The 16,282-nt window shown below is 36.1% G+C and overlaps 1 protein-coding gene across 3 annotated transcripts in view; it reads left to right on the top strand.

Moving 5' to 3' along the window:
- The window catches only part of RB1 (RB transcriptional corepressor 1), a 168,211-nt gene that overhangs the window by 27,211 nt on the left and 124,718 nt on the right, over positions 1–16,282 (top strand). For 2 of the 3 annotated variants that reach the window (XM_040448408.1, XM_040448409.1), the window contains exon 3: positions 15,141–15,256. The exons of the other annotated variant lie outside the window; for it this stretch is intronic. In XM_040448408.1, coding sequence (XP_040304342.1) covers positions 15,141–15,256 — 116 coding nt within the window. The remainder of the gene's footprint in view (positions 1–15,140; positions 15,257–16,282) is intronic. 3 annotated transcript variants of the gene reach the window in all.

Genomic DNA, 16,282 nt, shown 5'->3' with positions numbered 1-16,282 from the left:
GGGTTGGCAAGAGTAGCTGCTACTGTTTTAAGAGCTGAAATCAAGAGAAATTAGCCATAATTTGTGGTCTGTGCCTTTCCCTGGAAATCGAAAGCCTTTAATAGACTCCAGAGTTACAAAATAGTTACATCAAAGACATTCCTTCAGTATAATTGTTATCTAGGTAGGGAGATAGATTTCTGCTTCTTACTCTGCCATCTTCTCAGAATCCTCTCTCCATATGGATTTTACAATGAATTTGTCAATTTCTATTAGAAAGACAGTTGGTATTTCAATAGGGATTATGGCAGATCAGTAGATCAATTTGGGGAGTATTGCCATCTTAACAATATTAAGTCTTCAGATTTGTGAGCATGAAATGTCTCTCTCCATTTATCTAGATGTTGTTGACTTTCAGTGATATTTTTGGGTTTTAGAGTACAAGTCTTACCTTAAAAATTATTCCTAAGTATTTTATTCTTGTCCATGATATTATACATAGAATTGTTTTCTTAATTTCGTTTTCAGTTTATTCATTGCTGGTGTATAGAAATACAGTTGATTTTTGTGTGTTTATTTTCTCCCCTGCAAACTTGCTAAATTTATTAGTTCAAATAGTGTCTTGGTAAATTCCTTAGGATTTTATTTATACAGGATCACATTGTCTTCAGATACAGATAGTTTGACTTCTTTCTTTTCTTGATACGTTTTTATTTGTTTTTCTTCCCTAATTGCCCTGACTAGAACATCCAGTACATTGGTGAATAGAATAGCAAGAGGGGCATTGTTGTCTTTCCTGATCTTTTTGATGCCTTTCATCAGGTTGAGGAAGTTCCCTTTTCTTCCTCTTGCATTTAGTGCTTTATCAGATGATTTTGGATTTGCCAAATGATTTTTCTGTGTCTATTGATATATGATATGTGATTTTTTTCTTTTATTGGTATTACATTAATTGATTTTCAGATCGTAAGCCAGCATTGCATTTCTAGGATAAGTCTTACTTGGTCATTGTGTGTAATCTTTTGTATATGTTTGTGAATTTGGTTTGCTAGTATTTTCTTGAGGATTTTTGGCTTATACTCATAGATTTTCTCTCTGTTGTCTTTCCTTGTAATATCTTTGTTTGATTTTAGTATCAGGGTAATACTGGTTTCTCACAGAATAAGTTGGGGAATCTTCCCTCTTAAGAAATTTTTATGGGAATTTGATGAGTTGATATTAATTCCTTTTATTTATTTTTTTTTTTAATTTTTTTTCAACGTTTTTTATTTTATTTTTGGGACAGATAGAGACAGAGCATGAACGGGGGAGGGGCAGAGAGAGAGGGAGACACAGAATCGGAAACAGGCTCCAGGCTCCGAGCCATCAGCCCAGAGCCTGACGCGGGGCTCGAACTCACGGACCGCGAGATCGTGACCTGGCTGAAGTCGGACGCTTAACCGACTGAGCCACCCAGGCGCCCCTAATTCCTTTTAAAATGTTTGGAATTCATCAGTGAAGCTATCTGGGCCTGGAATTTTCCCTATGGGAAGTTCTAAAATTACTATTCTATCTTTTACTGTAGGTCTATTCAGATTGTTTATTTTTGAGTCAGTTTTGGTAGTTTGTCCTTTTCAAGGAATTTGTCCATTTCATCTGTTATCTAATTTGTTGGCATGTGGTTATTTATAGCATTCATGTTACAATTCTTTTTATTTCTATAAGGTTGGTCTTAATGTCCTTATTTCATTCCTAATTTTAGCTAACTTAAGCCTTTTGTCTTGGTGAGTCTAACTAAAAGTTTCTCTATTTTGGTGATCTCTTTAAAAAACCATTTTTGGTTTGATTTTTTTCCCCCCACTTTTGTATTCTCTTTCCTAAACTGTTTCTTTACTATTTTTTCCACCATTTAATGTTTTATACTTAATATGTATAGCAGATGACATTATTAAAGTTCATTATGAACTTTCATCATGAAATACTCAGATATGTCTAATATATAATTACATATAGTGAAATTATTATAATAATGTATAATTGGGCTGTCTCCTTTTAAAATTGCTTTTCCTTCATTAAAGTTTTCAGTGTTAGGCAGTATTATTTACTGCAGTGTATTTTCTTCTGGGCCTATGCAAGGAGTTTTATCCTCATCTGTGAATAAAGATCAGCTTGGCTTCTTCTGAGAACTAATTTATTTAATTTTGTGGTCACCATGAATCTTGTAACTGATTATTTACTATTTTGGATATCAACTTCCAAGGCATTATAGCATGCAGTTTTTAAGATACTAACATCTCTCCTGTTATTTTTTATCATCATTATATTTGGCTTTCAAAATTTCAAAGAAAAAATCATATACTCAAAGTTCAAATGTACTTGTTTTTAAGAGATCAGGTTTTATAGTAATAGAGTAAAAAGTGAATATATATATATATATATAGACTTCTTTCTATTCCTACCTTTGTAGAAAGAACCATTGATAGATTTTTTATTCACTTTGTACCTCCAATCCTTCCTCCTTTAACCTCACCACACACACACAAGGATTTTTATTTTACCTAATTGAGGTTTTATTATTTATTTACACTTTTTAAAAATTCATTACTTTTTATTATTATTGGAGTAGGCATTAGACTCACATGGTTCAAGATTCAAGAGAAATAAAAATGTAAATAGTGAAAAGTTGCTCTCATTCCTATCCCTCAGCCACCTACATTTTCCCTCCAAAAGCGACTAATAAGTTTCTAGCTTTTGCATTGTTCTGCACCTTGCTTTTTTCATGTAGCCATGTGTCTTGAAGAGTACCTCGCCCTTTGGGGTTAGCTTGATATTTTTAGTAAATGTACTTTCTATTGTATGGACATATAATTTATGTGTTCCCCTCTTGGTAAACATATAGTTTATTTTTGAATATTTGATACTATAAATGTTGTATGCAATGAATATCCTTCTATCCACATTTAATGCACAAGTAACATGATTTCTGTAGTGTAGATTGCTAGAGGTGGAATCATTGGGTCAAAATTTAATAGATATTTTAATAGATGATGTCTTTGTTCATAGAATGATAGTCTTTGCCCAGATTTCACTCTTCCAGTGAGACCTACTACCCTGTTTAATAGTGTTTAATCTCACTTTTTTTCTCAAATTCTCTATTCACTTTACTCTGTTCTTTTTATAATATAGTGTATAGTATACTTATTTAAACTGATTCTTGTTTATTGTCTTTCCCCTCCCTTTAAAATGTCAGCTCCAGGACACAAGAATGTTTATTTTGTTACTGGTGTATTCTGAGCAGTTAAAATAGTACTTGGTGCTTAGTAGCCTTTAATAAATAACTGTTGAATTAATTTAATGAATAAGAGAATAATGTCCCCAAATTACCCTTCCCAAAAATGCTTAAGTTCTTTATCCATATATTTTGGATTTTTTTTTCTTGATCTTATTTATAGTTTTGTTAAATTTTTAAAAAAAATTCTTTCTAGTACCTTTTGGGATACAGATTATTGAAAACCAGCCATAATGTATTTTCTTTTAATTAATTAATTAATTTTTTTTATACTTGAGAGAGAGAGAGAGAGAGAGCGAGCAGCAGAGGGGCAGAGAGATGGAGACCTAATCTGAAGCAGGCTCCGGGCTCTGAGCTGTCAGCACAGAGCCCGACACGGGGCTCGAACTCATGAGCAGTGAGATCATGATTTGAGCCAAATTTGGATGCCCAACTGACTGAGCCACCCAGGCGCCCCAATGTATTTCCTTTTTAAAAAATCTGCCCCCTTATTCTGCACGAACATAGAGCCAAATCTGAATTTTTATCCCCCCTGTTAGAAGTAGATATCAGAAGAATACATCAAACTCTTCCACAGGATTAAAATGACTGTAGAGATTGTCATGGGCTTCCAAGTATGCTAGATTAACAGCAGATGTTGCTTTGAAATAAATGATCTGCCAGTGAATTAATATTTTTCCTTATTTACATGCATTGTAAGGGCACCTGGGTGGCTCATTCGGTTAAGTGGCCAACTTTGGCTCAGGTCATGATCTCACGGTAGGTGAGTTTGAGCCCCACATTGGGCTCTGTGCTGACGGTGCAGAGCCTGCTTGGGATTCTGTCTCTCCCTTGTCTTTATGCCCCCACACTGCTTGCTCTCTCTCTCTCTCTCTCAAAATAAATAAATAAACTTTAAAAAATTGTATGCATTGTAATGTTAGAAGCCTGATATACATGATTATTGATGTTATTGGTAGTTATTTCTCTCTGTTTTAAATTCAGCTATAAACAGATAATCAAGTTTGTATGAGACCTAGATATTTAGGAGATTTTAAGTGAATTATTTTATCAAACATTCCTAATCCTGTTTGTGTCTTAATTTATCTCTTTTATATGTACCTTGATTTTCTCATGGTACAAACTATTTTTTAAGGTAAGTTGAATCAGAATCATATTGCACTCAAAACTACTAAATATTTATTATTAATTTCCCCTCACCTTACCTCTGTTTCAGAAGGTCTCCAAACTTTGTTTATTGAGTCTATTTCTCCTAGTTTTATTCAAGACCTAAAAGCTGGCAGTCATTGTTTTTTTATCAACATAAAGGTAAATTGTATTACCATGCTGCATTGAATTCTAACAGAAGCGATAAATGCCCATTCTAACAAGTGCCCTCCTCACAAGGACATTGTGTAACTAGATGGCTGTTTAATAATTGAAGCTTTATGGGAAGTGAACATATGGGTTTTCTTAAAGTTTTTTTAAATATAGGAAAATTTGCCAAAGATTATCATTTTATGACTTGGAACCCTAGAAACTCCCAGACCACAGAATGCTTTGACAATTACTGATCTCTTTCAGTTCCTTTCCTACTTGGGATTTTTATTCTAATGCCAGCTCATTTATTCATTATTGAAGTTTTTCTTTTTTCAAGTAGTATATGCTATATTGGTAGAAGGGGTTGGCATTCAAACTTTGGAAGATACCTTTTATCCATATAATTGAATCTGAGTTGTAGGAATTGATCTGTCTCTTCAATGTTTTTCAACCTTGTTTCTAAGAGTAGTAGATAACAGTTTCATAGATCTTTTACAGAAAAGCCAATTAATTAATGGTTGAGCTTGGTGGCAGCTTTTTCTTCTATATGATTATATCTTCTGGGGTAGATCATCTTTGGGCCTTTGACTCAATAAACTAAGCAGAGAGCTGGACCGGAAACTAAGTTCCAGGTCAGTTGTGTGTCACCTATTTAGAAAATGAGGCCTGTAATATCATTTCTTTGTGTAAGTTACTTTTTTTAAATGTTTATTTTATTTTTTGAGAGAGCAAGCTGGGGAGGAGCAGAGAGAGAGAGAGAGAGAGAAATCCCAAGCAGGTTCCATGCTGTCAGTTCAGAGCCCGACACGGGGCTCGAACTGACAGTGAGATCATGACCTGATCTGAAACCAAGAGTCAGATGCTTAACCAACAGAGCCACTCTTGTGTCCCTGTGAGTTACTCTTGTTCATACTCACTAGTTGTTATCAGTGTGAATGAGAGTTGAAGAAACTATAGTAGAACCAATCATTGTACCTTACATTTTGTACTGGTGATTGAAGTGTTGCTTGTTTTTCTGAGCATACTGAGGGGAAAAAAAGATAAAGACAAAAAAGCTATTCTATCCTATATGGGGTATGGCTATTACTACTGCTTTTTTTTTTTTAATACACATTTAATACCAAGTTATTGTGAATACTGTATTAGTCTCTTGTGTGGTACAGTAATTAATTAGGTATAACTCTTTTGCCTTCCAAATGCTTATGGACTAGTTGAAATACAGACAAATAAAAACAAGTAAATCACAGTTCTATTAAGTGCTTGGGTAGTGCTATCCACTGAGTTCTGTGGAAGTTCTTAATGGAGGGAGCCCCGTCTCTTGGGCAGTGGGCCAGGTAAATCTGAACTTGCTAGGTACTTACTTTTCTTGGAGTAGAGTCAATTCTCTCTCACAAGGGCATTGTGTAACTGGATGGCTGATTCAGCCGTGTGTTGTATCAAAAATGTGATTGAGTGCAAGTAAGGTTAGCTTTTATATTCATCTTCTTGGCTGTGTCACTCTTAATTTCTGCTTCTTCTGAGCACATTGAAGAATTGTCCTTAATGCTGACTGCTGTCAGCCAGTATTACACAAGTGAGTGAGGTGGGATTTTCTGGCATATTAGTCTGTTATCCCTTTGGTTCCTACATACAGTCTTGGTGAGGAAGAAATCCAAGAGTAAAAGATAAAGACAGCTCTTACCCCCTCTATTCCTCTCATATATTCCTGTAATACATTTAATTTGTAACCTTGTTGCTAGTCACTCATTTCAGTCCTGTGAATCAAGTGTAAGGATGTGTCTGTCCCTTTGACCCAGAGTTAAAAAGCATGTTTTTTATGGCTTTTTTTTTTTTTAGTTTTTTTAAATATGAAATTTATTGTCAAATTGGTTTCCATTCAACACCCAGTGCTTATCCCCAACAGGTGCCCTCCTCAGTGCCCATCACCCACCCCTCCCTCCCACCCCCCATCAACCCTCAGTTTATTCTCAGTTTTTAAGCGTCTCTTATGGTTTGGCTGTCTCCCTCTCTACCTTTTTTTTTTTTTTTTCCTTCCCCATGGTCTTCTGTTAAGTTTTTCAGGCTTATTTTCATCTTGGTTGTGGCTAATATTTTAAAAAGTGAAAATTAGAGATAATAGTATTTTTAAGTTTTAAAATTGAATTTAAATTCATGTTAAGTTGTGACAGCATGAATAGTAATTTTCTAATGAGTCCAAGATGATTTCTTTTACCACTTGGTGGAGCTCTTTTGTAAGTTAGTGCATTTTAAAGCAGCAAGTTGAAGTCATCAATTGGGGGTTATCATTTGGGTGGTTCAAGTGAACTAAATGCTACTAATAGGTAGCCTCTTCAAGTGTTGATTGTAGATTTTAATTTAAACTATAATGTGTAATTAAAGTTTTAGTATCTTAATGGTTTCTCAGTATTCCTAATTTTTCTCCTTCCTGCTTTGTATAAATTTAGCACTTTCTTGCTGACTAAATTTTCTTACTGACTAAAAAGCTCAGAAGCTTTTTATCTTGATGAGGTCCTAGTAGTTCATTTTTGCTTTTATTTCCCTTGCTTTTGGAGAACTGTTGAGTAAAAAGTTATTGCAGCTGAGGTCAGAGAGGTTGTTGTCTGTTTTCTCCTCTAGGGTTTTGATGGTTTCTTGTCTCACATTCAGGTCCTTCATCCATTTTGAGTTTATTTTTGTGTATAGTGTAAGGAAGTAGTCCAGTTTCATTCTTTTACATGTTGCTGTCCAGTTCTCCCAGCACCAATTGCTAAAGAGACGGTCTTTTTTCCATTGGATATTCTTTCTTTGTCAAAAATTAGTTGGCCATACATTTGTGGTCCAATTCTGGGTTCTCTATTCCCTTGGTCTGTGTGTCTGTGTTTGTACCAATACCGTACTGTCTTGATGAGTACAGCTTTGTAGTAGAGGCTAAAGTCCGGGATTGTTATGCCTCCCACTTTGTTTTTCTTTTTCAACATTACTTTGGCTGTTCGGGGTCTTTTGTGGTTCCATACAGATTTTAGGATTGTTTGTTCTAGCTCTGAGAAGAATGTTGGTGCAATTTTGATTGGGATTGCGATGAATGAATAGATTGCTTTGGGTAGTATTGACATTTTAACAATATTTGTTCTTCCAATCCATGAGCCTGGAATGTTTTTCATTTCTTTGTGTCTTTTTCAATTTCTTTCATAAGTTTTCTATAGTTTTAAGCATGTTGATCTTTTACATCTTTAGTTAGGTTTATTCCTAGGTATTTTATGGTGCTTGGTGCAGTTGTAAATGGGATCAATTTCTTGTTTTTTTTTTTTGTTTGTTTGTTTGTTTGTTTTTTAATCCTGTTGCTTCATTATTGGTGCATAGAAATGCAACCGATTTCTGTACATTGATTTTTGTATCCTGCGACTTTGCTAATAGATTCATGTTTCCATTCCACCAGTTTTTTGGTGGAGTCTTTCAGGTTTTCCATGTATAGTATCATGTCATCTGCAAATAGTGAAAGTTTTACTTCTTTGCAAATTTGGATGCCTTTTGTTTCATTTTGTTTTCTGATTGTTGAGGCTAGGACTTCCAATACTGTGTTAAACAACAGTGGTGAGAGTGGACATCCCTGTAGTGTTCCTGATCTCAGGGGGGAAAGCTCTCAATTTTTCTCCATTGAGGATGATATTAGCTGTGGGCTTTTCATATAGAGCTTTTATGATGTTAAGTTATGTTCCTTCTATCCCAACTTTCTTGAGGGTTTTTATTAAGAAAGGATGCTGTATTTATTAAGATGTTTTTTCTGCATCTGTTGACAGGATCATATGGCTTTTATCCTTTTTTCTATTAATGTGATGTATCACATTTGTGAATATTGAACCAGCCCTGCAGCTCAGGAATGAATCCCACTGGATCATGGAGAATAATTCTTATAATATACTGTTGAATTTGATTTGCTGCTATCTTGTTAAGAATTTTTGTATCCAGATTCAGCCTGTAATTCTCCTTTTTAGTGGGGTCTGTGGTTTGGGAATCAAGGTAATGCTGGCTTCATAGAATGAGTCTGGAAGCTTTACTTCTGTTTCTATTTTATGGAACAGCTTGAGAAGAATAGGTATTAACTGGGCTTTAAATGTCTGGTAGAAATCCCCTGGGAAGCCATCTGGTCCAGGACTCTTACTTGTTTGGAGATTTTTGATAACTGATTCAATTTCTTTGCTGGTTATGGGTCTGTTCAAATTTTCTATTTCTTTCTGTTTGACTTTTGGTAGTGTGTGGGTGTCTAGGAATTTATCCATTTCTTCCAGGTTGTCCAGTTTATTGGCATATAATTTTTCACAGTATTGTCTCCTAACTGTATTTCTGTGATGTTGGTTGTGATTTCTCCTCTTTCATTCGTGGTTTTATCTATTTGGGTTCTCTCAGGTTTTGAGAAGTCTGGCTAGGGGTTTATTAATATTGTTTATTCTTTCAAAATATCAGTTCTTAGATTCATTGAGTTTTTTTTAGAATTCTGTATTGTTTATTTCTGCTCTAATATTTATTATTTATCTTCTGCTCATTTTGGGGTTTCTTTGCTGCTATGTTTCTAGTTCTTTTAGGTGTGAGGTTAGGTTTTGTATTCAGCATTTTTCTTGTTTTTGAGATAGGCCTGGATTGCAATGTATTTTCCTCTTAGGACTGTTTTTGCTGCATCCCAAAGGGTTTGGACTGTTGTGTTTTCATTTTCATTTGCTTCCATTTGTTTTTTAATTTCTTCTTTAATCGCCTGGTTGACTTGTTCATTCTTTAGTAGGATGTTCTTTAACCTCCATGCATTTGGAGGCTTTCCAAATTCTTTCTTGTGGTTGATTTCAAGATTCATAGCATTGTGATCTGAAAATATGCATGGTATGATCTTGATTCTTTTACATTTATTTAGGGCTGTTTTGTGACTCAGTATGTGATCTATCTTGGAGAATGTTCCATGTGCACTTGAGAAGAACGTGTATTTTGCTGCTTTTGGATGAGAAGTTCTGAATGTATCTGTCAAGTCCATCTGGTCCAGTGCATCATTCAAGCCCATTGTTTCTTTATTGATTTTCTGCCTATATGATCTGTCCATTGTTATAAGTGGAGTTTTAAAGTCCCTTGCAAATACCGTATTCTTATCAATAAGATTGCTTATGTTTGTGATTGATTTATGTATTTGGGTTCTCTCAAGTTGGGGACATAAACATTTATAATTGTTAGCTCTTCTTGGTGGATAGTCCCTGTAATTATGATATAATGCCCTTCTTCATCTCTTGTTACAGCCTTTGGTTTAAAACCTAGTTTGTCTGATATAAGTATGGCTACTCCAGCTTTTCTTTTGACTTCCAGTAGCATGATAGATGGTTCTCCATCCCCTCACTTTCAATCTGAAGGTGTCCTCATGTCTAAAGTGAGTCTCTTGTAGATAGCATATAGATGCATCTTAGTTTTTTACCCATTCTGATACCTGTGTCTTTTGATTGGGGCATTTAGTCCATTTACAGTTAGAGTTATTATTGAAAGATGCAAATTTAATGTTATTGTGCTATCTGTAGGTTTTATGCTTGTAGTGATAGCTCTGGTCCTTTGTAGTCTTTACAGCATTCCACTCACATAGTCCCCCTTAGCATGTTTTGCACGGCTGGTTTAGTGGTCATGAACTCCTTCAGTTTTTGTTTGTCTGGGAAAGCCTTTATCTCTCCTTCTATTCTGAATGACCATCTTGCCAGATAAATGATTCTTGGCTGAATATTTTTCCTATTTATCACATTGAATATTTCCTGCCCCTCCCATCTTGCATGTCAGGTTTCAGTGGACAGGTCTGCTACTACCCTAATATGTCTACCCTTGTAGGTTAAGGCCTGTTTGTCCCTAGCTGCTTTCAGAATTCTCTCTTTATCTTTGTATTTTGCCAGTTTCACTCTGATATGCCATGGTGAAGACCTATTCTTGTTGAATCTGAAGGGAGTTTTCTGTGCCTCCTGGATTTGGATGTCTGCTTCCTTCCTCAGATTAGGGAAGTTCTCAGTTACAATTTGTTCAAGTAAACCTTCTGCCCCTTTCTCTTTCTCTTCTTCTGGAACTCCTATGATATGGATATTAGTACATTTCATTGAAGCACTTAGTTTTCTAATTCTCCCCTCATAGTCTGGTATTTTCTTATCTTTTTCTCGGCTTCATCACTTTCCATAATTTTATCTTCTATTTCACTTATTCTCCCCTCTGTTTCCTCTGTCCTTGCTGTCACTGCATCTACTTTATTGTGCACCTCATATATACCATTTCTTAATTTGTTGTGACTATTTCTTAGTTCCTTGATCTCTGCAGCAATAGATTCTCCGCTGTCTTACTGCCTTTTTCAAGCCCAGCTATTAATCTTATGACTATTATTCCAAATTCTTTATCAGATATATTGTTTATATCTGTTTTGAGAAATTCTGTCATTTCTTCCTGAAATTTCTTTTGAGGGAATTCTTCCATTTCATCATTTTAGCTAGTTTTCTGCCCTTTAAGTGTTTTAATAGCTTGTTAAGTGTCCTTCACCTACGAGCACTACTATATTAAAAAGGGGTCATACACTGTTCAGGGCCTGGTCATTCAGGATGTGTTTTTGGAGTGTGTTGTGTGCTCTCTGTTATTGTGACTCTGGTTGCTCTATCTCCCTACTTGTAGTGGTGGCTTGGACCTTCCACCAGGTATACTTTGATTTGTTCATTGAAATAACCCTGGAAAAAATTTTAAAAGGCATGGTGGTAGAAGAAGCCTTATACCATACAAAGAGAGAAATGACAGGGGTGGGGTAAAAAGAAAAGAAAAAAAAAATGACCAGGCAGAAAATCAGAGAAACTGTATGGCTTACTCTCGAGAGAGAAAGGGGAAAATAAGGAAAAAAGAGATACAGAAGAGATATGAAAAGACTAGATTAAAAACGTCTGCTTAAACCAATAACCAGAATAGAAAGGGGAAGAAATAAGAGGAAGAAAAGAAAGAAAAAATTGACCATGAATGCAATCAGAAAATGCAAAACTGCTGGACCAATATCTGATGGTTCCTTGAAACCAGTGGCTGTGCTGGTCTGGAGGAGGGGCTGTCTGATTCGGTCAGTGTCAATCTTGCTCAGGTAGATAGCAGTTACCAGGCACAAAGGGGGAGGGGCGTGGTTTGGTGTAGGTGGGTCCTGCCTCCACTCTGGGCCTGCTGTTTTGTTCCCTGAAGCGCGACCTTATTGGTGATGGGGATAAAAATGGCGACACCCCAGTCTCTACTCCCTGGATGGGCTATCCCATACCACTCTCTTCAGGCTGTCCTCACAGTGCTGCCTGGGCATGAGCAGGTGGTTTGTCTTGCTCCACAGTCTTCTGTGCCTTCCAGGCACTTGGCTGGGATTCAAACCCCAATGTCCTAAAGGATCCCACTCTGCCCGCCCCCATTCCAGGGTAGTGCCACTCTACCCTGCCAGCAAAGGGCCTCTGGCTGGCAGGTCTTTTGTCCTTGGAGTGGCTATATACTTCTTCCCACAACACCCAAGGGAGGGGACTGCTGTCTTTGTGCCTCTGAGCTTGCTACTGAGCCTGGGGTGGCTCCCCTTCTCCACCAGGTGCATGTACAAGGCAGCAGGCCCCAGTCTGGAGAAAGTCCTATAACCCTGGATTGTCACTTCTAAGGCTGTTTGCAAGTTAGACATTAGTTCTTTCTGTTTTTTCCATTCCCTGGACTATGGTCCAGAGAGGTTTTTCTCTTGTCCAAACATAATCCTACGCTTCCACAGCCTCTCTGTCTCTTCCTTTTGTCTCTCCACAGAAGGAGATCCTTCTTTTCTGTGCCTATGCCTCCTGTTTTATCTCTCCCAGTTCATAGTCACCCACTTATAGCTTGCCAAGTTGTATCTGTTGGCCCCTGGAGATGTTTCTGTCACTCTGTAGCCTAGATTCCTGGAATTCCAAATCTTCTGGCCTCAATACTCCTGTGTTTGAGGGGCGGGGGACCTTCACGTCCCCCTGCTTCTCTGCCATGTTGACTCTGTCTCCTAAGTTTTTTTTATTTTTTTTATTTTTTAAATGTTTACTTATTATTTTGAGAGAGAGAGAGAGAGAGAGAGAGAGAGAGAGAGAGAGAGAGAGCACGAGCACAAGTGGGGGAAAGGGCAGAGAGAGAGGGAGGGAGACAGAATCTGAAGCAGGCTCCAGGCTCTGAGCTGACAACACAGAGCCTGACACGGGGCTTAAACCCACGGACTGTGAGATCCTGACCTGAGCCAAAGTTGGATGCTTAACTGACTGAGCCACCCAGGCACCCCAATAAATCTTGATAAATGCACTCAACCATGTAATTACCACCATCAATTAAAGTATAGAAATTTTTGGTCCAGAAAGTTTTCTCCTTTCCTTTGTTGTCTAACACCTCCACTCCTGTCCCAAGGCAGCCACTGATGTACTTTTTGCCATTAAAAATTAATTTTGCCTTTTCTAGAGTTTTGTAGGAAAGGAAGAACAGTATATAGGATTTACCCTTTTTTCTCTAGCTTCTTTTTTTCATGTGAGAATTTTGAGGTTTATGTTGTGTTTATTAGTACTTTTCCTTATTTATTAAAAACATTTTTTTATGTTTTATTTATTTTCGAGAGAGAGATTGAGAGACAGAGCATGCATGGAGGAGGGACAGAGAGAGAGGGAAACACAGAAACTGAAACATGCTCCAGGCTCTGAGCTGTCAGCACAGAGCCCAACGCAGGGCTCAAACCTACGAACTGTGAAATCTTGACCTGAGCCAAAGTCGGATGCTTAACTGACTGAGCCACCCGGGCGCCCCAGTACTTTTCCTTTTTATTGTTGAATAACATTCCATTGTATGGCTGTACCACAGTTTATCTGTTCACCAGTTTTTGGATATTGGGACATTTTCTAGTTTTTGGTTTTTATAATTGAAGCTGTTATTAACATTTATGTACAAAGTTTCCATTTCTCTTGGGTATAAATACCTAGGAGTGGTATTGCTAAGTGTTATGGAAAGTATATACTTAACTTTATAAGAACTTGCCAAACTTGTTTTTCAAAATGGTTGTACCATTTTACATGATCACCAGCAGTATTTGAGTATTCCTTGCTCTACATCCTTACCAACCATTTGTCGTCTCAACCATATTGTCAGTCTTTTTAATTTAACCATTCTAGTGGGTGTATAGTTGTAAGTTTTAAGATATTTGTATAGAAATGCAACAGATTGCTGCATAATGTGGAATTTAAGAAACAAAACAAACAGCAAAGGAAAGAAAAGACACATGAAGAAATAGACTCTTAACTATAAAGAAGAAACTGATCGTTACCAGAAGGGAGGTGAGGGGATGGGTTAAAAAGGTGATGGGGGGCGCCTGGGTGGCGCAGTCGGTTAAGCGTCCGACTTCAGCCAGGTCACGATCTCGCAGTCCGTGAGTTCGAGCCCCGCGTCAGGCTCTGGGCTGATGGCTCAGAGCCTGGAGCCTGTTTCCGATTCTGTGTCTCCCTCTCTCTCTGCCCCTCCCCCGTTCATCCCTTTCTCCCTCCGTTCCAAAAAAAAAATTTAAAAAAAAAAAAAAAAAAAGGTGATGGGGATTAAGGAGTGTACTTGTCCTGATGAGCATTGGGTGATATATGGAATTGTTGAATCCCTGTATTGTACACCTGAAACTAATATACCACTGTATGTTAACTATACTGTAATTAAAACAAAACTTAAATAAAAAATATGTTTTCCATGTAGCTGAAATTAAGGAAAAGTTGAGTTAGATAATATGTTTTTATTATTAAAATTTGATAATCCAGAACAATTCTTTTCCTAAAGTTTATATGTAACTGAGATTTCAAAACAATGTAAAATTTCATCATAAACTTTTCAGCTGTTGTAACCTTCGATTGAGAGTAAGCAAATTGTTCCAGTTGTGTAATAGAATATCAGCTATTTGGTATTTCTTTTGTTTGCAATCTAATGTAATCAAGTTTTACCTACAAAACTTACATATTTAGAAAGAGATACATATTTTTAAGGGAAAAAGTATTCTAATGATAATCATAGCCATCACTCATCGGGTACTAATTATATGCCAGGCATTATTCTAAGGGCTTTAGATGTATACTCTCACTTAATTCTTACCAAGTGAGATATGTATTATTATTTCCACTTTACAAAGGAGGCAATTATGGCACTGAGAGATATGAATTTCATGAGGTTACAAAATACTTGAGTCAGTAGATTGGTAAAAAAATAAGTGTATCAGAGCAAAATGAAGATAAGAAAGTAGGCTTCTTTTTTTAAAAAAAAAACAATTGTTATGAACTCAAATCTTTTAAGTCGGCTCTGATGACATTGGATTATTGAAAAATGAAAATATTTGATTCCGAGAACTGACCCCTCAATTTTTCACAGTAAGTTATAATTTAACTTTCTGATCTTTCTAGTATTTTTTGCTTTATAATATAAAATTAAAGATTTTTTGTTAGTATGGAATTAAATACTCTCAACTATATGCCATCATAAGAATTTAAAAGCAAGTTAAATTGAGTAAGAAAATAATCATCATATAATTTTAGTATAGTATCCAGTGTGTGAATAATTAATGAAATATTTGAATTTTTTTTTTTTTTGTACCCAGGAAGGTTATAGTCAAAGGAAAAAGGAACTATGGGGAATCTGTATCTTTATTGCAGCAGTTGACCTAGATGAGATGCCATTCACCTTTACTGAGCTACAGAAAAACATAGAAACCAGGTAAAATTTCTTACATCAATATAGGCCTCTGCCATTAAAGAAAAGTATTTCTGAACTTTCCTCTTAATAGACTTTAGAGAACTAGTGAGAAATGTTGAAATTAAATAAAACTTTTAAAGGACTTACGTCAACTAGTGAACTTTCTCTCATGAAGTCTTAATGAATGTATATTTATGTTGCACTTTCTCAAGAATATCGCAGTTTGTGTCCTGGGAAATTTTTCATCATGTCTCTCACTCTCTAGAACTTTCCTAGTTGTAGCTCTTGATGAAGTGGACAAAAAGAACAAGGGTTTGTAATGTAGACTTATTAGATTAAAACTTATAAAAGTACTGTAAGTCTATCTTAAAGGAATTTAGCTAAGATTTATTAATGTTTAAGATTGCTTAATGTAATATATGCATAATTATATGCTTTTTGAGACTGGAAATTTAGCTGAGTGTCCATAGTTGCTCTAGGAATTAATGTTTGTTGTTGAGTTTATAAGCCTTATAAGAAGCATTTACTAATTTGTTTCTAGTAACTTCTGAACTGTATCCTGAGCAGATAAAGTTTGTGGGACTTCCAGTCTTTTCATTTGCAGTGTATTTACAAAATGTAACAGTAAATAATGTTACCAGAAAGGTAGTAGTGTATGTTTTTTCTTGGATAAAATCATCTAGAATTAAACATAATTGGTGTTTTATTTAAATGAGATAAATTGCTGTGTTGTTCAGTAACTCTTTTTCTTACTGCCTCTAAATAAAATGTGGAAACAAAGACCTTGTATATTTTTTATTATTTTTTTATGAATATAATTTATTGTCAAATTGGCTTACATATAACACCCAGTGCTCATCCCAACAAGTACCCACCTCAATGCCCATCACCTATTTTCCCCTTGCCCTCACCCTCAGTTTGTTTTCTGTATTTGAGTCTCTTGTGGTTTGCCTCCCTCCCTCTCTGTTTTTTTCCCCTTCCCTTACCCCATGGACTTCTGTTAGGTTTTCACTCATGTGATCTTGAGAAACTTATCATACCTGTCCT

Source organism: Herpailurus yagouaroundi, unplaced genomic scaffold (genome assembly GCF_014898765.1).
Source record: "Herpailurus yagouaroundi ecotype Mexico unplaced genomic scaffold, PumYag 197, whole genome shotgun sequence".
Classification (NCBI taxonomy): Eukaryota; Metazoa; Chordata; class Mammalia; order Carnivora; family Felidae; genus Herpailurus; species Herpailurus yagouaroundi.
This window is presented reverse-complemented; position numbering and strand designations above follow the sequence as displayed.